The sequence below is a fragment of the Dipodascopsis tothii genome (assembly GCF_038497935.1).
Source record: "Dipodascopsis tothii strain CBS 759.85 unplaced genomic scaffold V1510scaffold_13, whole genome shotgun sequence".
NCBI lineage: Eukaryota > Fungi > Ascomycota > Lipomycetes > Lipomycetales > Lipomycetaceae > Neoaidaea > Neoaidaea tothii.
The window spans coordinates 338,759-358,683 of record NW_027117997.1 but is presented as its reverse complement, the minus strand read 5'-3'; the positions used below and the strand labels follow the sequence as shown (position 1 = coordinate 358,683).

General features: G+C 52.4%; 8 protein-coding genes and 1 non-coding gene across 9 annotated transcripts; 3 read left to right on the top strand and 6 right to left on the bottom strand.

Moving 5' to 3' along the window:
* The first annotated feature begins 975 nt into the window (after window positions 1–975).
* V1510DRAFT_416428 (Env9p) lies at window positions 976–2,185 on the top strand. Its single transcript, XM_066933760.1, has one exon. The coding sequence runs from the start codon at window positions 1,076–1,078 to the stop codon at window positions 2,042–2,044; it is 969 nt and encodes a 322-aa protein (XP_066789281.1). The 5' UTR covers window positions 976–1,075; the 3' UTR covers window positions 2,045–2,185.
* Window positions 2,183–2,911, bottom strand: V1510DRAFT_364566 (class I glutamine amidotransferase-like protein; the record flags this gene model as incomplete). Its single annotated transcript, XM_066931194.1, has 1 exon — window positions 2,183–2,911. One exon carries the CDS (start codon window positions 2,909–2,911, stop codon window positions 2,183–2,185), a length of 729 nt encoding a protein of 242 aa, XP_066789280.1.
* A 908-nt stretch (window positions 2,912–3,819) lies between these two features.
* On the top strand, window positions 3,820–5,618 carry V1510DRAFT_364658 (major facilitator superfamily domain-containing protein; the record flags this gene model as incomplete). The annotated part of the gene is made up of 5 exons (XM_066931199.1): window positions 3,820–4,031; window positions 4,067–4,119; window positions 4,155–4,186; window positions 4,237–4,422; window positions 4,470–5,618. The coding sequence occupies 5 exons, from the start codon at window positions 3,820–3,822 to the stop codon at window positions 5,616–5,618; spliced, it is 1,632 nt and encodes a 543-aa protein (XP_066789279.1).
* Window positions 5,619–5,754: 136 nt separating this feature from the next.
* Window positions 5,755–5,827, top strand: V1510DRAFT_t118. Its single transcript has one exon. It is a non-coding gene; the product is annotated as a tRNA-Thr (tRNA).
* Window positions 5,828–6,046: 219 nt separating this feature from the next.
* On the bottom strand, window positions 6,047–7,654 carry V1510DRAFT_364809 (permease for cytosine/purines, uracil, thiamine, allantoin-domain-containing protein; the record flags this gene model as incomplete). Its single annotated transcript, XM_066931206.1, has 1 exon — window positions 6,047–7,654. One exon carries the CDS (start codon window positions 7,652–7,654, stop codon window positions 6,047–6,049), a length of 1,608 nt encoding a protein of 535 aa, XP_066789278.1.
* A 2,015-nt stretch (window positions 7,655–9,669) lies between these two features.
* On the bottom strand, window positions 9,670–11,655 carry V1510DRAFT_407045 (Transketolase, thiamine diphosphate binding domain-containing protein; the record flags this gene model as incomplete). The annotated part of the gene is made up of 1 exon (XM_066932398.1): window positions 9,670–11,655. The coding sequence occupies one exon, from the start codon at window positions 11,653–11,655 to the stop codon at window positions 9,670–9,672; it is 1,986 nt and encodes a 661-aa protein (XP_066789277.1).
* A 337-nt stretch (window positions 11,656–11,992) lies between these two features.
* V1510DRAFT_121431 (amino acid permease-domain-containing protein) lies at window positions 11,993–14,318 on the bottom strand. Its single transcript, XM_066930275.1, has 3 exons — window positions 13,484–14,318; window positions 13,178–13,310; window positions 11,993–13,130 (listed from the first exon to the last, which is right to left on the bottom strand). The coding sequence occupies exons 1-3, from the start codon at window positions 14,224–14,226 to the stop codon at window positions 12,330–12,332; spliced, it is 1,677 nt and encodes a 558-aa protein (XP_066789276.1). The 5' UTR covers window positions 14,227–14,318; the 3' UTR covers window positions 11,993–12,329.
* A 1,191-nt stretch (window positions 14,319–15,509) lies between these two features.
* On the bottom strand, window positions 15,510–16,607 carry V1510DRAFT_121369 (uncharacterized protein). Its single transcript, XM_066930274.1, has 2 exons — window positions 16,162–16,607; window positions 15,510–16,113 (listed from the first exon to the last, which is right to left on the bottom strand). The coding sequence occupies exons 1-2, from the start codon at window positions 16,339–16,341 to the stop codon at window positions 15,667–15,669; spliced, it is 627 nt and encodes a 208-aa protein (XP_066789275.1). The 5' UTR covers window positions 16,342–16,607; the 3' UTR covers window positions 15,510–15,666.
* A 321-nt stretch (window positions 16,608–16,928) lies between these two features.
* Window positions 16,929–19,649, bottom strand: V1510DRAFT_416412 (LMBR1-like membrane protein-domain-containing protein). Its single transcript, XM_066933759.1, has 5 exons — window positions 19,358–19,649; window positions 19,021–19,283; window positions 18,827–18,988; window positions 18,706–18,793; window positions 16,929–18,671 (listed from the first exon to the last, which is right to left on the bottom strand). The coding sequence occupies exons 1-5, from the start codon at window positions 19,358–19,360 to the stop codon at window positions 17,307–17,309; spliced, it is 1,881 nt and encodes a 626-aa protein (XP_066789274.1). The 5' UTR covers window positions 19,361–19,649; the 3' UTR covers window positions 16,929–17,306.
* Between the last annotated feature and the right edge of the window lie 276 nt (window positions 19,650–19,925).

Genomic DNA, 19,925 nt, shown 5'->3' with positions numbered 1-19,925 from the left:
GGCTTACTACAAATGGCGGTGCTACGGCCGTAAGTATTTACTTACATATTGCAAATATGGCAGGCAAATAGCGAGGACGGGATGATTCACTCAATTTGGTTGATTCATTCGCCGAGGTAGCACAATACGATAGTATACCCCCGGATCGTCCGCCAAGTCCTTTAGATCCCGTCTTGTAGTCGGCTACAGAGTATCAGCTCGTATAAGTTGTCATTTTTCGTGATGGCGCGATCTAGTAATGACGCAATATCAACGAAACTTGTAACAGCTGCATACTCTTTCGCAATAATGTAAAGATATAAGCGGGCAGTATCCTACCACCTCGTATTCACGAGCAGTACAACGGTACGTATGTACCTTGGTAGCTGCAGTAAATAGCATGAGACTGAGCCAGCCTGTGCGAGTGTTCCGGAGACTCATCAGTAGACATGATTTTGCTGTTTCGTCGTAATTGCCAAGAGTTCGGTTCTTACTCGCAGTTACGTGATGCCTGCATCATGCACGCCTCGCTCTTTATTGTCTCTGTCAGAGGATGGTCGAGGGCGGAAGGCAATTATACGGCGCCGAGCAGCTATCTTCGACAGAATTTCGCTCTGCGTTCTCTTGTAGTTTGTACCGAGTACCTCTCAACAAACGAACTTTTGAAAGGCATGGCGTGCGTTTCGTCACTCGTGGCTTAGTCGACAGTTCGTATCCCGATGTAAAAAGTTGGGCTTAATTGACGTGATTTGATACTGCATAAAACTACGCCGAGAATTGGCAGCGATCTTAGAGGACAATGAGAATGACTGAGTCCAAGTGACCGTAAGACGACCCACACATAATCACAACGGCTACGTGCATTCTTCAGGAGTCATTTATACCATGAACTTGCGAAAGTGCAATAACGCAAGTCTCGAACTGGGAGCGCGGAGTCATTGGTGGGGGAGGGGGGGTTGGGAGAGTCAGTGCTTTCTACATACAACTCCTTATAGCCCCAGAAGTTTTACACTTACGCCTGAGATTGATTGGACAGACGCCGATAGTCCAAAATCCCCAGGTCGCAGCATAGCGAACAGCTGACAGATAAACCACTATGCTGCTAACATTGCGAGCCTTCGCCATCGCTCTGGCTGACATCTTGTTCACCCAGCCGACCTATACGGAAGAAAACTATCCTGACCTCACCGGCAAAGTGGTTATCGTGACTGGGTCCACGTCCGGTATAGGCTACAAGGCTGCAGAGTTTCTGTTGAGACAGAACGCGAAGGTCTACATATGTGGACGCTCGAAACCTGAAGTCGAGCAAGCGGTGGCCAAGCTTCAAGCCAAATATCCTGACGCTTCGCTGGGATGTCTTTCATTTGATTATTCTGACCTTGCCACTATAAAGGATGGTGTACAGACTTTTCTGGATCAAGAGACGCGTCTTGATCTTCTTATCCACAATGCAGGTGTGAGCTTCAAGGGAAATGAGCACAAGACAGTTAACGGATTCTACAACTGTCTCCAGGTGAACGCCATCGCTCCCTTCGTAGTTCAGAAGCATTTAGACGACATCCTCATACAAACGGCGAAAGCATCACCGCCAAACTCCGTGAGAATTGTGTGGCTGAGTTCCCTAGCCACTTTCTGGGCGCCGGGACAGAGTGGGCTTCAGCTTGACGATGTGAACTTCGAAAGAAACAAGCGGGGGGAGATGCCGTGCTACAGTCAAACAAAGGCCATGAATTTTTACGAAGCTTACATTTGGGGACTGCGTCACAAGGACACCGGCATCGTCAGTGTGTCGGCTCACCCTGGTTTGATCAGAACCGAGATCGCTCGTCATGCCAACGCTATCATGCAGGCGCTGATTCATAGAGTATCCGTTGATGTGAAGTATGGTGCCTATTCAGTCCTCTACCCAGCGCTGAGCCCAGATGTCACAACGGAGGATAATGGCGGTTTTTTCATACCCTATGGCAAAAAAGGAGCCGCTAGAAGCGGTTTTGTTGAGATGGCCGCCGGCAAGGAAGGAGCAGAGTTTTGGGCCTGGCTGGAAGATGTCACGTGTGACTTTTAATCGCGAGAAGCCTGCTTATGATAATCAGGAAACAGTTTGTAACTCTTCATGCGGCTTACGTTAAACTCAACAATGTAAATCGCTGGTAGTGTTCCGTTGAATAATTGACTCATAGTATACTAGCTAATCCTGTAATATTTACGATTGGTTAAAGGCCTTGACGGCATTGACCGCCGTCAGGGTAGCGCTGGCCGGATTGGTTCCGGTGACGATTCTCCCATCAATAATCGAGAATTCATCGAACGGTTGCGCAGGGTGGTCATAAGAAGCGCCAACTGTGTCAACCGCTTTCTCGATAGTCGGAGCATTGAGGGAATTGATCTTCTCCGTGAGATTAAGAACGTCCTCGCCCTTGTCCATAAACCCTGTGACAGTCTTGCCCTTGATGATGGGCTCGCCAGTCTTGACGTCTTTGATACCAGGGAGAATTGCAGGCCCGTGACATACAGCAGACACAACACCACCTCTGTCGTAGATGTCCGCGGCAATAGCTTGCAAACTCGTGGCAGTGGGGTAGTCGAAGAGTGAAGCATGGCCAGCAGAGGCATAAAACAGGCCGAACTCTTTCGGATTGACGTCAGATGCCTTCTTAATTTTCTTCAATTGCTGATTAAATTCGGAGTCGGGATCATTGAAAATAGCCATCTCCTCCTCAGTCATAAAGTCCGGAGACAGAGAGTGATCGTCGATTCCGTATGTACCTGTCTCCGAAGCCAGAACAACCTCGAAGCCATTCTTTACCAGTACCTCATAAGGGTGCAGAGCCTCAGTGTAAAACAATCCCGTCTTCTTTCCGTCCTCGTAGAAAGGGGCACAGTAAGAAGTGACGGCGATGAGAGCTTTCTTGGGAACGTTTGAGGAGGCCATTTTGATAATAAGGATGTCCATGGGAAGTCCGAGATCTTATATACTCCGAGAGTGCCGATCTCTGCCGCGTATTCTCTTTGAGCCGTTTAAGCCGAGATCACAACTGCTTCTGCATAGTTCTTTCTTCTTGAGATAAAACCTTCGTGGAACATGGCAATCATTTTTGTATTAAACTCAGCCTCTTCATTTTCAAAGAAAACATGCGACACTGCCTTATTAGCCGGCCGGCCATGTGTGCTGCATGGTTGTCTGTTACTAGCTGCAGAATCTGTCCTGATGTAGCCTAATATCTTATTTTTTGGATAATGATAGTTGGGAGGTTTACAGTGTAAATGTACGTTCGAGCAATGAGATGTGTAGTGAAGCGAAAAGTTCTGCGGTGCGTATCTCCCATTCCCAAAAGCATGGCGTTTTTAGTCTTCGCCGATAGATGTGAACACCTGCATTGATTTGCCAAGACATTGCTAGGCGGAGATCACTTTATGGAGAGTGGCTTTTGGAATTATCAAAAAGATCTTCATCGATCGGTTCAAGCCCGGAAGCCACCACGTAGGCAGGTCACCGCGCGCTCAACAATCGAGAAACAGTTCCTTGATCTAAACGAAACGAGACTAGTCTCTATGACTGTTGAACACGACTACGAAAGCCGAAATGCTTAACTGCATAGTGGAGAATCGGCTTCAAAGCCCAAAAAATCTGCAACAATTATTGCACCTTCCCTAGGAACGACCGTATTTGTGGCTAACATTGGGTTGCCTGGAAACAATAGAACGTTGTATGCCTATTGTTGAGGAGGTCAATTCGACAGAAGGACCAAAATTCACATAATTGATACATATAAAATCCCCAGTCCCGAACTTACGAAGTCCACTCTCGACAGCTATAGTAGTGGTGAAGGGTTCAGCATCATGGGATCCATGCAATGGTTCAAAGAGCGCTCTCGCACTCCTCCGAAGGAGCTGAATTACAGTGACGCTGAAGTCAGAGAAAAGTTTGCGGAGTACTACCTCACCGGCTATGACGTATCGAAGTCAAACAAGTTCTTGTCGCAATTCTGGGACAGCTTTGATCGGCCACCTGCGTACCGTCGCTATATGCACAAGTTGGATGTCTGTGTAATGTAAGCGCTCAGGGTTTTAACAGAACTGACGAAAGGACGTACTTTTTCTTGGTCTTTTTCATGAAGTTGTTAGATCAGACGAATATCAGTAAGTCGATGAGCCTTCACACTCGCTAACGACAGGTAACGCCTATGTCAGTGGCATGAAAGAAGATGTAAGTCACGGGTCATGACCCTGTTCTGGGCGACGAGACTGACATCTCAGCTCAATCTTACCGGTCAAGAGAGAAATCTGTTCACAACTTTTGAAAACATAGGAGTCATTTTGGGCTCAATACCGGGCCAGTTACTCATGCACAACAAAATCAGACCGTCTATCTTTCTTCCGACCTGTGAGGTGCTGTGGTCCGTGCTTGTCATGAGCTTAGCCGCTGTCAAAAATGCGCGGACGGTATGTACTCTATTTGTCTGTTGTAGCACACTAACAGCGAACGTCAGATCTACGCAGTCAAGTTTTTCATAGGTATCATCGAAGCTTCAAACTATCCGGCTATTGCCCAAATTCTTGGAAGCTGGTACCAGCCTCATGAAATTGCGAAGAGGATGTCCGTCTATGATATTTCTGCGTGTGTGGGATCAATGACGTCAGGCTTCATTCAGTCAGGTGTTTACACCAGTCTCAATGGTGCTTGTGGTCTTGCAGGATGGCGCTGGTTGTTTATAATTGACGGCGTTGTGTCCCTGCCGATCGCTTTCCTCGGTTATTACTGCCTACCGGACTATCCCCACAACACTCGGGCGCTATGGCTCACACCGAAGGAGAAGGAGTTTGGTCTCATCCGACTGATCGAAGTTGGGAAGAAAGAGAATACGAGAATGACATTCAAGAAGTTTTTCAGCTTCTTCGCGCATTGGAGAATTTACGCATTCTGCTGGCCGTATATTCTGTTCAATATCTCGACGACGTACGGATATTTTAATCTTTGGTTATCGTCCCTCAATATTTACACTGTCCAGCAAATTAACTTGATCCCCTGTGGTGGTTATGGAGCTGCGATAGTTATTACATTTATATTCGCCAACCTATCCGACAGATTCCAGAAACGTTCGCCGTTTATTCTTATTTCAATTCTCATCTCGTTCCTAGGAAACCTATGGTTACAAATATGGGATATTCCGTTTGGTCTAAAATACGTGGCGTTTTTCTTCTGTGAACTAGGATATCCTGTGTGGGCATTGATTCTGACATGGAGTGCGGACTCCTTCCAGGATGATCCTGAGCTACGTGGAATATTAAGTGCTGTTGGCAACACCATCAGCTACTCAATTGGCGCATGGCTGCCACTTCTAACCTTTCCCACTCAGGATGCCCCTCACTACAGATGGGGTTATGGTTTTATGGCTGGTATTAATGTTCTCTCAGCGATTGGTGTACTGTTCTTCGTTTACATGGAGAGGCGCGAGATCAAGAAGAAGCACCGCGTTATCAATAAGTTTGGTATGGCTGTCGATGTTGACGACCTAAGAGATTACACCAACAGCACAGAGAAGCTGAGCGAGAGCGACATGATCACGTCGCAGAAAGCGGTCGATGATAGCGTCATCGAGAAAACTATTTCACTCGAGTCGGCTCCAAAGTCTTTGTAGGGCGATTAAGTTAAAGTTGAATGTAAAATAGATATAGAATGAACCAAGAGCAAGTGGCATTAGCTTCGTTATTATATGTATTACATCCCGTAGTGTTCATGCCTCGGAACCAAGTCAAAAATGGAATCTTATGGTAGCCTCGATAGCCAAGCTGGTAAGGAGCAGCACTCGTAATGCTGAGATGATCGGTTGGACTCCAGTTTGAGGCAGCTTGTATTCTGCGGCGTCAGGTATTGACGTCATAACTCAGGTCAAATTAATTTGGGTTTAATTTCCTTTTCCTCACATACTAAGTTTCGGAACATAGTGTTTGTTCCGTCTATTTATCTTGTCATTAAGTTTACATTCTTCATATGACTCTGGTCGCAATGTGCGCCAAAAGTGGTAACACTACAAGCAAAATTATCAGGCTCAATAAAGGTATGATTTTACTCCATCGAGTTCTTTTCATACGTCTCCGAGAGTTGCTGCTCGGGGTCCGTCACAGTACCACTGTAGTCTTCAACAAAGGCATATACAGGAGACGTGATCATAGTCTCTTCTGCCGGGAAGAACTTGCACAGTAGGTAATATGAAATGATCGAGACGGGCATACCGTAAAAGAAACCGACGTCGTAAAGGTGCTCCATACCAACATTCATGGTGGTCACGACAGTCGAGACCTTGGGGAGGAATCCCGGAAGCAATGGAACCCAAGCCAGCGTAAATGCAGCCCATGACCGCCAATTGCAACCATACTTATTGAATCGATAGATACCGTTGCTGTTGTACAACTCAAAAACATTGTAGTTTCCGCGGTGCACAAAAAAGTAGTCCGAGATCATGATTCCAGCAATGGGGGTGAGCCAAACCGAGTAGCCTGACATGAAACTTAGAAATGCCGGCGCGCCGGTTAAAATGTTCCACGGCGTCAGAGCCCAGGCTCCCAGAAAAGCGGAGATGAACTGTCCACGTCTGATGTTAATATATCTCGGGAACATGCAGTTCATGTCGTTGGCAGAAGCAATTGAGTTGGCCGCAATGTTCAGTCCAAGCTGCGAGAGGTAGAACGAGAAGGCGATGAAGAATGCAGCAGCACGACCGCCCTTGGAAGTCCAATTGTCCATCAGAATAAGGGGATCCCACTGGATCGATCCATAAATGACAGCAGAACCAGACGCAACGACCACACCCAAGAACGCCATGACGAGCGACGTAACCGGGATGGTAAGAATCGTGATCATGGTGTGATTTGGCTTCGGGGCGAAACGCGAGTAGTCCGGGGCATTTACCATAAGTGTAGTACCGCCGCCAATTGTAGAGTACAGAGAGCTCATGAACTGCCAGGCGAGCGCGCTTCCGTGAATAGTGTTGCCGCTGGTGAAGAGACTCGTGTTACCAACGCCCGCCTTCTTCACGGTCCAGATCATGAGAGCAAAAGAGACAAAAGGCGTGGTAATAGCCTTCAGTAGGAAGAACCATCTGAGTCTATGCACACCGACCCAATGCATGGGGAGACACGTCAGAAAGTAGATGACGTAGGCAACCATCAGCTGAGTGTCAATGTTCTCATGCTCCGGGATGGTGTTCTTGACGTTGTGGAAAGAGGGCCAAATGGCGTACAGCATCGTCCGCACGCACTCTGCACCGGTGTAAGCCTGAATGCCATACCAGAAAATAGCTACGATACAGCGCATAGCAATAAACAAGTAGGACAGGTAGAAACCGAACGAGGCACGGCTCTGGATAGTGAAGGGAACATGGTAGTTTGCACCGGCAATGCCACAAATAGTGATGAACAGACCCTGGACGGTTTGGCCGATAGCCGTGACGACAAGGGTCATCTTCCACGAAAGACCAACGTCCATGATAGACGAGGCCTGGCGGAAGCCCGAGACCGACAGGTTGTCCGACACCCAGAAAACTGCATAGTGCATGAACGTCCAAGTTCTCTTGTTGGGCGGGATCGGATCAAGATCCTCATTACTTCTCCGTTCAGTTGAAGCAGACTCGAGTTCAAAAAACTTCTTGGTTCTTTCCCATCTCGTCGTCGGCATATGCTCGCCAACAGCAATGTCCGACGCGACCGGAGATTGTGTTATTTCGTAGGCTTCCTTGTCAGCCATTGCAAATGATTACTCTCCGCTGGATAGACAGTAGCCTACGATCTCTTGCTCCATCTTTATAGTGCAATACGTTCAGCTTGTCACCCGTCATACGACGCATCAGCCATCCCGATAGCCGGACAGACCTGTCCAGCGACTCAGGACTAGCACGCGCCTTTATCGCAGCCAGCACGGCGTACTCCGATCGAGCTGCATGTGGCTGCTATCTTTATGCCTATTCTTGCCGCTTATCGGTGACAAGAGCTCTAAGCTACGGGCAGGCGCGTTTGTTTTCCGTGCTTGTGCTGACGGTCTGTTTCAGTCCGGTGCATAGCGGCTTTCTCTTGCTGATAGCTGGTCCGCACTAATTGTCTTTACGCACTGACATCGCTGAAAATATTCTCCTTTCGACAGAATACAGTCTGTTTATGGCTAATGTGCCCGCCACATTCACCCAAGCTTGAAGACTGTGCAGCAATCTCGTCTTGGACGAGCTTATCGCACTTGTCGTGTCTGCTGGGTAATCTCGTAACGATAAGATTCCGGGGAGCTTCGGCCATCCGGCTAACTTTAGGGCGTCCATTTAGTGTTACTTTCTACAATAAGCTTTGGTAGCGCACAACACCATTAATTTGCTTGACCGTGAGCCAGTTAAATTTCTAGGCCAGTAAAATGGGAAGAATTCGCAAGGGTATCATCTGCAAGCTGCGTATGCCTGATGTCTTCAGCCTAGTGTGTCAATTGTAAGTTACTAGATCCCATGACCGGACCATTTCGGAGCTGGGGACTGCTGGTACTCTAATGCTTCAGGGACATCACGTATGCAAAGAGGCCGGTCGAGGACACGCCCTCAGCTACCAATAACCAGTCTCCATGCCAAGTTTTGTTTTTACTGGCGCCTGCAGGGTATGCATGGCCGATCGTATTGCTCATAGATATGTCTCTATCTTACTCAAACAAACTCTGCCGCCGAGCAAGACTGGGTTACTGGCCACACCTTAGAGGGAATGTACAGAGGAGTTTTATCCCGTGCACGACATTCTATGTTAACAATGCATACCCGGAGTTTGTGCCATTGGCTCGGCTTTAAGAAATATTCTCGAGCCATATCGCATCATTGAAAGCTAAGCCCTGAGCTTATTATGTGGGAGTTAGAGCTTAACATAACTTGAGCTAGTCTCCCGAGGGGGTTGGGGGGCTGCAGGCAGCACGGCTTGACAAATGCTATCTCTCGGATTGACTATCGGCTACGAGATCGAAGATATTGGCTGTGAGAGTATAGATGTGAGTACAGTCCGTTGTGGCCGAACAGACTTCAGTCTGATTCTGGGCAATAGCAGCTTTTTTATGACACAAGAGCTTCAAAACCGCCGATACCGATTGATCTTTGATGATTCATTCAGGGTATACTATCAGTATGGCGCCTGTGATTGCACATGCAGGAATGTGTGAATGTTCCATAGATTAGAATGCAAGGCTGTGACAGCATCTCATCTGAGAGTTATACCAAAGCCACAATGGTGGCTTGGTCAAAATTCTGAGTCGTGGTACCTGGACAGGAAATACTATTTAGGCGTATGCTGTAACTCGTGCAGGTACAAAACACACTGATATCATATGTATATCCAGGTACCCAGAAACACAATGATCCGAAACAGGAAATCGAAGCCTGTCTGGCCGGAGTGAGCGGGCCGGGGTGAGCCGGCCGGAGTGAGCGGGCCGTGCTAACCGTTATGTTTTTTCGGATTATTGATAACGAGAGCCAGGTATGTCCCAAGAGCCAACTTCCGATGTGAAGACCACAGCTGAGTTTCTCCGCACTTCATAGCTCAAACTGTGGAGAGATACCCGTCATACTACCCAAGGCTATCGGCAATCTCATAAGACGCTTATTTTTAGTATCTAGTATACAACACGAGAGAGTCCGCTGGCGGTACTTCCCACGACATTTATTTACATCAGCCATCTCATATACGCATCCATTTGACCGTAGGATCGGTGTCGACGTACATCTTCACTCTATCAAAGATTTGCTGACCGCTTCTACCGAGATTCTGCATATGGCTAGCTCGGTCGTCTATTGGGTCCATCTCTACTGTGGCGTGGCAATATTTACTCCATGCGAGAGATGAGTTGGTGGTGTCCACGCTTATAATATAGGTGGCTGTTGAAAAGATCGACTTCTTGAAAGTCTCGGACTGCTGGTCAAAAAGGTCAAGGGAAGGTACAGATATGACCCGGGTAGGTACACCGTTTGCGTTCAGCAATTGTCCTGCGCTGTACGCGTCCGGTAACTGTAGGCCGCAGCTCAGAATAGCAATTCTGGGCTCTTTCTGAGCGAGAACGACATACGCGCCAAATTTAACGTTTTGTCTCTCCGTGTAGCTGCAGCATGAACGCGTTTGAAAAGTGTTTGCGATAGAAATCAATAGCTGCCGCCCGTCAATGGCTGTGATTGCTTTCAGTGCACCGACAATTTCCTCTCGATCGAAGGGTCTGACGTAAATGAGATTCGGAATTGCGTGCATTAGTGCGTCAAGCTCTTGAGGTTTGCGGAAGCTCATAGCCATGTCGGAGCTAGTAGCCGACTCTTTGATCGCCACATGTGCGACTGACAGCTCTTCCCTGGCTCCAGTGTGTAAGGCAGCGGAGGCAAAGAGATAAGTGTTATATGGAGCCACAGTGATGGGCAGAAACGCTCCCTTGCTGTAGGCAGCCATACCGTTGTGGATGGCTATCATGGCAAGCTCGCGGGATCCGTAGTCGGCCAGTCGGCCGTCGTATGCCTTCGCTTGGAACTCCGGCATCTGCCACGAGTCTGACATGGTGGCCGCGATGAGACTGCTTGTCGTGCCGAAAAACGTCGATGACGAATTCTGGGCAAGATACCGCAGGACGTCGAAGTATTCTAGCTTGCTGTCGACCGGTATCTGATCTAACACACTGGCTATGTCTTCTGCTCCTTGCATTCGAGCACACAACGCTCGGTGAAGCTTGGGATATAGCTTGGCGTACACAGCAACCTGGTCGGTCCATCGCTGATAGTTGACGGCCCCCCGCTGGTTGCTGTCGTGAAAGTACGAATAGACCTCTGGAGCGAGCGCGACCGGTCGACCGGGAACTCGAGTCACAGTGATCGGGGTCACGCGCGGATCGTTGTCGCCCGCCCACCATGCCGCCGTACGCACGTTCACAAAGGTGGGCTTGCCAACGTAGGCCCTGGCCGCCTTGAGCGCAGCCAGAATGCTGTCGAGAGAGACGGGACAGTCAAAGACATCGATGACGTGGTAGCCGATCGCGCGTAAATGTTCGTTGATCCCGGCCGGTACAAACGAAGTGACGTGCTCGTACACAGACGTGCTTCGCGCCGTCTTTTTGTCGTTCTCGTTATCGAATATAATCGTCAGGTTGTCAAGTTTCAGCGTCGCCGCCAGGGTCAGTGCCTCCAGCGTCGTACCCTCCTGAAGACACGACTCCGACACGGACACAAAGATCTGCGAGTTGATAATGGCGTCCGTTTGCCTGTTGAACTTGCTGGCCAGATGACGGCCAGCCATAGCCAGCCCGACCGCATTCGCGACGCTCTGCCCAGCAATACACGAATTGCGCGAGTTCTTACCGTCGTACTCGACCTGCGGGAACGAGTGGTTGCATCCGTTGCTGGTATATAGGTTCCAGATGTGCTCGAGCGTGTACCCGCCGTACCCAGCCGCGTGGAGAAGGCAGTGGAGAACAATCCCGGAGTTAGGGTTGCACATCAAGAAACGGTCCCGATCGAACCAGGTGGGTGTCCCAGGGCTATGACGCAGCACATAGCGAATGAGCACGATCGCGATTGGAATTACACCGATAGGGCACTCCTGCGGTCGCCCCCCTTGCGATTCGAACACCGTCAGCGCCAGATCTTTGATCTCGTCGATGACGCGTGCCTGGACCGAGTCGGATAGTTCCATATTGACTGTACAGCTGCGAGAGGGCAGGTCGATGGCTAGATCACACTGGTGAGGGACTCTCTATATAACGTCCTAGCCGAATCTGCAGGCCCTCAAGCTTTCGGTTGACATATAGAAAATAGTGCCAGCCTGGCCGCCCAGTGCACGCCATTGTCACGAGGGCTACAGTCACAGTGACCTGCTGCTCCGATCACGGTACGTGCACATGCTTTCGGATGTACGGCTGCAATATTAAGGTTGCACGCGCATGTGTCACTAGGAAAAAAGGGGAGGCCATCTCTAAATTATCCGTAGCTGGAATCAGCCAAACCCTAGTCATTTAGCGGATGAAAATGCGCGTACCGATTGAATTCGCGTAACGCGATTTTCCGCCGCTATTAAACTTTTTTAGTAGCCGCCGGAGCACCGCTCTGAACGGCTGCTAGCGAAGACGAACGTCGGGGATGGACACAGGAGAGACGAGTGCGTGAATGGCGACTTAGTAGTAGGCGATTGGTGATAAGTTTGCGACTACAGGGATGAACTCGACAAGGGTCTCGGAGTATGCAAATGAAATTACATTAATGGTTCGTAACGAGTGCGTATTATACATGCCCATTGCGATGCAGGTCCCTAGCAATTGCCAGAAGACGCGTTTTGTTTTAGTTGGTTATCCAAGATGAAAGAAAGAGCGTCTAGCGTGGGGTGTCCATGACTTTGATGTAGCAGATAGATTCTGTCCCATCCTCGTGGCAAACGTTCTCGTCCTCGATGCGGTAGCCTCCAAAGAACGGCAGGATCTTGGACCAGACGAGCCAGTAGAGCACGCCCATGAAGAGGAAGCCCATGCCGAAGCCGGCGATGGCGAAGCCGGGATGGCCGTCCTGGCCGGGGATCTTGACGAGCGGCATGTACATGAGGAACAGATTTGCCGCGACGTAGAGGCCGGTGATGAGATAGGGCGAGTGGAAAGGCGAGGACCACTGCTCGCGCTTGTTGAACTGCAGGTAGAGCAAGCCGGCGGCGACGAGCAAGTTGATCCACGCCGACGGGTACGTGTTCAGGTCGATGATGAACTCGTACGCTTCGCCGGGCGGGGGAACGGCCAGAACGATGACGGTCACTAGCCAGTGCATGAACAGTCCGGCCACCGGAGCATTGAGCCGATTGCGGAACGCCCAGAACTTTGAATACGGCAGAATGCGTTCACGCGCGAACTCGTAGTTGACGCGCGCGTGTGCGTAAGCAACGACCAGGACGTTGCCCAGGTTAGAGAGCGCCACGAAGAGTGGCAGCACGCGTGCACCCGCACTCGTGCCAAAGACCCGCCGGAAGAAGAGGCCGGCGACGATGACACCCGAGGTGGCGATTTCCTCCTTCGGAATGACAGCGAAGTATGCGACCACGGCCAAGAAGTAAAGCACCATCACTCCACCAATAGCCAGTGGTGCAGCCACCATCAGAGTTCGCTTCGGGTTCTTGAGCTCTCCCATTACCTGGACGTCAGCATGTCTCTCTCTTACTGGCAGCGCGCAGAACTTACGTAGTTGGCGTTCTCCCATCCCCTGTAAGAGTAAACGATACGCAGGATGGCGACGGCGTAGTTGTAGGTGCCGCCGCCAAACCCAGCGTTCTCAAACGCGTTCTCAAAGTTATTCGGATTTTCGATCGGGAGCCTGGATGTGATCAGCAAACCGCACAAGCACGCCACTGCCGGTCGAGACACGACGCGTCGCCACCGTCAATAAATCTTAAAGCCAGGGCCAAGCGCCTGACGCCACGCCCGTCCTGCCCGTGATATACTCCCAGATGTGACAGTCGGACTCGACCCGCCGGCGATCGGACTTACCATCCAAGCAGAGCGGCAAATCCCGTGAAAACGACAATGAGGAGCACGATGACTTTGAAGGTGCCTAGGATGTTGAAAAGTCTGGTGCCCATGTTGGGGCGTAAAGAATGTAGAGCAACAACGAAGGAAATGCAGCAGACCGCTACTATGCGGGCCTCGCGCTCGCCAGGAAAGTCGTAGCCAAGGGCAAAAAGAAGGTATCGTCCGAAAGCGAGCGAGTTGCCAGCGGAGAAGCCAAGCAAGATCATCTGGGCCAAGAAGATGCACGTAACAAGGTACTTGGGCTTCTTGTAGACGCGCTCGAGGTAGTTCTTCTCGCCTCCGGACTTAGGGATGGCCAGGCCAAACTCGAGGAAGACTGAGAGGCCGGTGAGCGAAAGCAGACCGCCAAAGATCCAGAGCACGAGCGACATGCCGACGGATCCGCTGGCCGCAAACACACCGGACGGGGTGCTGAAGATGCCGGTGCCTATCATCTTGTTCAGAATGAGAAAGACTGCGGACGTGACACCCAGCTTGCCGGAGCCAGTCGCGGGGCCCCCAATGGGCACGCCAGGTAGCGAGTCGGCATCGCTCTCGTCTGAGGCACCCAGCAGGCGGGTGCTCGCGCTGGGGATCCCGTTATCCGATGTGCGTTCAGTGGCTAGCTCTGAGATTAGCTCCACCGAGTCGTCGCTCTGGCTGTCGGCGTCGACAGCCGCATTGTTCAGGCGTATGTACGCACTCTTGGAGTCGGCCACCATGGCGCAATGCAGACAGAGGGAGCGCGGTGAGTGTATCTGTGGACAACGACGGCAAAAGCTCGACGCGGCGTTGTGCCAGAGTAAACGGCGCCGACGTGGACGGACTAGTGCGCCGCACGGATGCTATCAGGGTGCGGTCGACCCACACTGCAAAGCGAATTCTAGTGTCGAATACGCACGTCAGCTACCCTGCGGGCTGCACTGTAGGTCCCTGCCTGGCGCTGATCGAACCCAAGGCTCGGTATGCGGGACGCCAAAGGACTGCAAGTGCTACCGCTGGCAGCGAAATCCCGGGATATCGGCAGCGAGCTGCTAGAGCGCGTCTGTCTGATGAAAAGAGAGTGAGTCTGCAGGTATCCCGGTAGATGATCCGTATCATCTGTTTATAACATCTACGCTGGCGACTGCCAGTCGGGCCTGTTCGGGCTCGTGATTGGGATGAAGAATATCGTGCTTGCACCGGATCCCAACGCCAAAACAGACACAGACGATAAGCGCAACTAAAGTTTTGTAGCCATATTCTATCGACCTGTTGCTCCGATTTCGATCCGAGACACGACTTACGCCTCGCAGTAGTCGCAGACTGTGCAATCGGAACGCTAGGCAGCGCAAACCGCTCGTCTACGTGTCTGCGGCTGCAGAAGCGCGTCGTGTGGTGGCTGACGGCTGCGATGAAGACTGCTGAGGCAGGGCAGACTGCGTAGTGGAATACAAAACGCGCTGTATTTGCGAATTTCTCGTAGGAACGGGGGGTCTAGGGGCAGCGTATGCTATTGTGCCGCAAGCGAGTAGGGAGTAGAACGAGAGATAACTCTACGGCGAGTTTATGTGAGATCTCCAAGGAAGGCCGTCTACCGATGGCACCGCTGACAACCGAGTCAGCTTCACTAGCGGATAGAAGGATCCTTGAAGCTGAGCAAGCGAGGCGGCTGGCGAGATCGCGACGGCTTCGTAGAGTCCACGAAGAGAGTGGTCAAATGGAAGACAAGGCGGTCCATCGGCTAGGCGCGGAACGGCTGGCAGTCGGCGGCGGGGACCCGGCGGTCCTGACCAGGATCCAAGTGACTGGAACGGCCGGCGACTGCTGGGCGACCCGACGTTCTGGAATGGAGCCACTGCTCGACTAGGCAGTTCAGGAGGGCGGGCTCCAACAACGTGGAGGTCGCTGCGCGTCGTGCGACCCTCCTGCCGGTTCCGCAACGCAATCTACAAGAGCAGCTGCTCAGCCACGCAGGCCGCCACAGCAATCATGGCGTTGTGTATACAGACTCACCGAGTCTGCAATGGTGTCCATTATTATGCCGTATATCCCACAACTCCCTGCTCGACTCAGCTGCACCGACAGCGGACGGCGTCGGCAGCAGTAGGAGCAGCGAGCACTATCAAAAAACAAAATAGTAGCCAAAATCTGAAGTCCGTAAATGCAGCGCGGACAGCGGGCTAAGCTTTCGCGAGGACGCCGTCGTCCATGGAGATAGCCTCAATACCGCAGACGCAGTCGTCGATGTCTGGGGACGAGGATGCTAGTATATGGCGGCGCTCGAGAGCAACCGCCAATTCGTTGCCACCCTCGTCGCTCAAATCGAGGTTTCCCATGAGACGACCGAGACGGTCCTCTTCCGGTGCATTGGACTTGAACCACTCGCGCACGAGGCGAAAGTAGCTATCCAGATAGAGGGAGGCACGCAGCTCGGGCGAGAACGGCTGACGGAAATGCTTCCATGTCGTAACGCGCACCGAATCTCTCAGCCGCACGTACAGCAGCTGGCCCGACGGCACAGCCGGATGGGGTAGCAGGACGAGCTGCTGTGGCAGCTCTGGTATCGGCGACGTGGCTAGCACCATATAGTCCTCCATATCGTGCGCTGGAGGCGGAACATCAGTGATCTGCGGTCAGCGCCATCCTCTAGCTTGGCCCTCGGCCAAGTTTCTTACCACGCACGCCCGGTGAGAAAAGAAGATCTGTGCGAGCAGAACCGGCTGGTACTCTGCATCTCCAAAGAGGCTGGAGGGACCAAGACCACGGCTCTCTGTCGCTGTGTGGAGCTCGGGCGGCAGTGCCGAGCGGTGAAGCAGCAGGATCTCGCCCTGCGGGTTCGAAGGGGGTGGAAACATGGCGCAGGAACCTTGCACTTCGTAGAATGACGGCCAAAAGCGACAGCTCAAGTGGCCCCGAAGGCCATATATTGCGACGCAGACTGCTCTCTGCAGGTGGTGTGCCGAGGAACCGGAGAGAAAGCTGGCTCGGTTAACAAAGACGTCGAGCCACCGTCAGTTTAGAGACAACGCCGATGAGCGGGCTCGGCTGTGTCTTGATGAGATGCTGCACAGATCGGACCCGAACTTGCGGCTTTCGCTTTAGCTGGGCGCTCCTTGTAGCTTTTCGGACGTCTATTAAAGAGTCGCCGGGTTTACGATGTGAATCATGCGGGTATGGTGCTATGGGGAGAGCAGCGCTATCGATCTACTAAAGTAAAATTTGCCCACAACCCTGACGGTGGCCACATACACCCGACGCACTACCGCCGCGGCTTCCGCTAATGTGGCCTGGTGGCTGCGCTGGGACCCCGTCGCGTGTACGCGCTGACAAGATAATCGCACCATCACTACTCTGAAGCGGCAGCATCGGCCGGAGGCCGGCGACGGTCTTAGCACGGCCGCCGTAAAACTTCGACAGGGTGCCGGAAGGTGGAGTTACCACCGGACTGCAGATTTACCCGGACAACTACTGGTTTCAAGGGGCTGTAGCGGCTGAGCCGGTAACTCTGCGGTCTTGGCCGCAGGCTTCCGCTCACTACCGAAAGCCGGCACCAAACCCGGTCAGGCGGGAACCGGCCGTGCGCCACAGAGGTCATGATATTACGTAATGCGACGGCTACTTCATTGCCAAACTTGACACGCCTGACACACACTGAGACATTGACGATGCCCACGCTCCCAGAGCAGTGGCGCGCTGAGCGCTTTATGTGCCACCACGTCGCAAACTGCGCGATGCATGAATAATGAATTGTCTATAGGCGACGCCGTCAGTAAGGCGCCAAAATCCGGGCTGTAGGTGTCTCATGCGGGATGACGCCGATCTACATGCCAAAAACGTCTCGGTTGAGATTGTCGGCCGCGGCCGCGGCCGACCATCGATTCTGGGTCTGGTCGTGGCCGTAGCGTCGAGTATCTCTGTTGATGTTGATCGTCGGAAGCATCGGACGCTCAACATCGATCCGATCTTTGATGGTGTCCTTGATCTTGGACGCGAACCCGCCGATGGAGCGGCCAATACCTCCAAGGACCTTCCCTGCTTCGGGCTCGTCGCTAAAAGTTGAAGGCTGTGAAACCGCAAACGACGAGCCAGGCCGTGCCGCGGTGCGAGTGTTGAGCGACGGTGCCGGAGTTGAGCGGCCACTGCGCAGGAAGGCGTTGGCGGCTGATCGGCCGCCGTTGAGCTCGTAGTTGATCAGATCGCGGCCCTCGATACGGTTTCCGACCTCGTCCTCGTCGTCACCAAACTCCATACCAAAGCCAAGACAGTCCCGTAACCGATCGAAGATGTTAAAGATCGAAAACAGCACCGGGATCAGAACAAACCGCGGCAGCCAGGCGTTGAAGTACTCGCCCAGCGGCGTCAGGTTGATCGACCGCTGCAGAAATCTGCCAAACACCGACACAGCGTCTGCTTCAGGCGACATTGTCACGTAGTTGTAGCTGAGCGGCATGGTCAATCGGCAGGCCTGAGTGGCGTAGAAGATAGCCGAGCTCGAGTCGGTGTGGCGCTTGACAAGAGCGTATTTGTTAAAGATCTTGATGCGCGCCAGCGAAGAGTATGCGGCAATGCACATGTACGCAAGAACGATGAAGGAGAAAATTTCTTGAACCATGCCTGAGGTGCGCGCCGAAATAAGACCGAAAAGCGAGGCATTGGTGCCCTCCGTGATTTCAGACCACACCAAAACCACCGAGACGACGGCCAGTAGAACGCCAAAGACACGCGACAGTGCCGGAACAATTAGATCGTAGTGGTAGTATGCGTAGCGGGCCGGTAGACGGGTACGCTGGCGCTTGAAAATGAGCTGATGGGTTTTGCGAGCTTCAATGATGTCCATGGCCTCCGACGCGTTCAGGATGAGGTGGTTCCACTCTGACTCGAAGCGCGCCTTGCGGGTGAGCGCGGTACGCAGCCGGCGAGTGAGGCTTGAGAGATACGCCTCGGTGATTTGGCTGCGCGAGGCGTGGCGAGTGGCCACCGTGTTGGGCGAGATCGAGTCCAACAAGTCGTCAATCCACTCCTGGTAAGGACCGTCCTTGACGGCCACCAGCGACTTGACTTCAGCCGAAACCTCAGCAAGACGCGACGAGGCCTCGACGAACGAGTCGTGCACACGGGGCGCACGCTGCTGGAGCTTCCGCAGCCGAGTGTCGGGCGAGGCGTTGACGAAGGTCGTTCTTGGCAACTGGTGGTCAGCTGGATTGGTCGAGGGCACTTACGTTCACCAATCCGTTGCCCATGAGCCAGATGGATAAAATGAGAGAGTAGCTGTGGGAAAGGGCGATCACGAGAGCCTTCAGCGATGTGCTTGCGGTCAGCAGAGCAGTCGAGGCAACTTACAAGGAGAAGCCAGCGTAAAAGATGAAGTACGTCAGACCAACTAGACCGGCACACAGCGTCATGATCTGGTACCGGGCGTTGGCATGCAGCGCCTCCTTTAGGCGCATAGTGTTGTCGATATGGCCTGACTCAAGGTAGCTCTGGAGCATCGGCAAGATGGCCCTGGGATCAGCTCAGCCGCGATCAGTACGTACCATGTCAGTGCAAACGCAAGCCAATAGATGACACGCCAGATGGCGTAGGTTGCCCGCTCCGGCAGCGACACCAGGGGCGTACCATCGGAGCTGGAGGACGCCAGGTCGATTGGCACCAGAAGGATGATCGAGAACGGGATATACACCGCCAAAAACAGCGAGATTATCAGGTATTCCGGTGTCCGTTTGAGCTCCGAGTATCTGTTGATCACAAGGCCAACGTAGCCCGCGAGGCCGACGAAGCCGACCACAGAGAGCCACCACTTGGACGTCAGCGAATCTGCAGCCCCCACCGGCTGCCGCGCAGTCGGCCGCTCTCGCACGCACGAGCACTTACCATTTCACAGTAATCTGGTCGTCTGGATCCCTGTCGTGTGTGTGCGCGTCTCTAGACGAGCGTTGCCGCGCAAAGCAGTCGTCGCGTCTGAGATCGGTGACCGCTATTCGGCAGCGCGGCTCTTCCGATCCGTTCCGCCCAGGAACCACTAGGAGTGTGCTCTCTTGCCAAACGACACCTATACACACTCAGCGCTGGAATAATGCCAGTGTTGGTGAGTTTATAGATGATGCCTCCGCTTTCCGTGTGTGTTGTTGGCAAGATCAGGCGTACGCTGCGGATTAAGTCTTTGGGAGAGGATAATCAAACGCAGTAGTTAAGGTGTTGGAACGCTTAATGACGGCTCGGTGTGTGCAGCACCTCGCCAACTTGGCCGCAGCTAGTCAAGGCCGCACGCCGCAATGCTAGTGCTAATAAGGCAAGACCACATGTGCGCTTCTGTGCACTAGCTCGATTGTGCAAGAATACAGGGCACACTTTGAGCTTTGGAGATGCAATATGCACGCACTGGTACTGTTTCCGACTAGCGTCAACACGACCAAGGTGGTACACCTGTCAAGGGGACGCG

Bases quoted from the DNA above. Each gene is read 5' to 3' on its own strand.
- V1510DRAFT_416428 (XM_066933760.1), top strand. From the start codon at position 1,076: ATGCTGCTAACATTGCGAGCCTTCGCCATCGCTCTGGCTGACATCTTG.
- V1510DRAFT_416412 (XM_066933759.1), bottom strand. The intron at 18,989-19,020 runs GTACGTACTGAT...AGCTGATCCCAG, and splicing joins CTTGCGTTTGCACTGACATG to GGCCATCTTGCCGATGCTCC. The intron at 18,794-18,826 runs GTAAGTTGCCTC...GCTGACCGCAAG, and splicing joins TTTTACGCTGGCTTCTCCTT to CACATCGCTGAAGGCTCTCG.
- V1510DRAFT_121431 (XM_066930275.1), bottom strand. From the start codon at position 14,226: ATGGTGGCCGACTCCAAGAGTGCGTACATACGCCTGAACAATGCGGCT. The intron at 13,311-13,483 runs GTAAGTCCGATC...GATCACATCCAG, and splicing joins TTTGCCGCTCTGCTTGGATG to GCTCCCGATCGAAAATCCGA. The intron at 13,131-13,177 runs GTAAGTTCTGCG...GCTGACGTCCAG, and splicing joins GATGGGAGAACGCCAACTAC to GTAATGGGAGAGCTCAAGAA.
- V1510DRAFT_121369 (XM_066930274.1), bottom strand. From the start codon at position 16,341: ATGTTTCCACCCCCTTCGAACCCGCAGGGCGAGATCCTGCTGCTTCAC. The intron at 16,114-16,161 runs GTAAGAAACTTG...CGCTGACCGCAG, and splicing joins TTTCTCACCGGGCGTGCGTG to ATCACTGATGTTCCGCCTCC.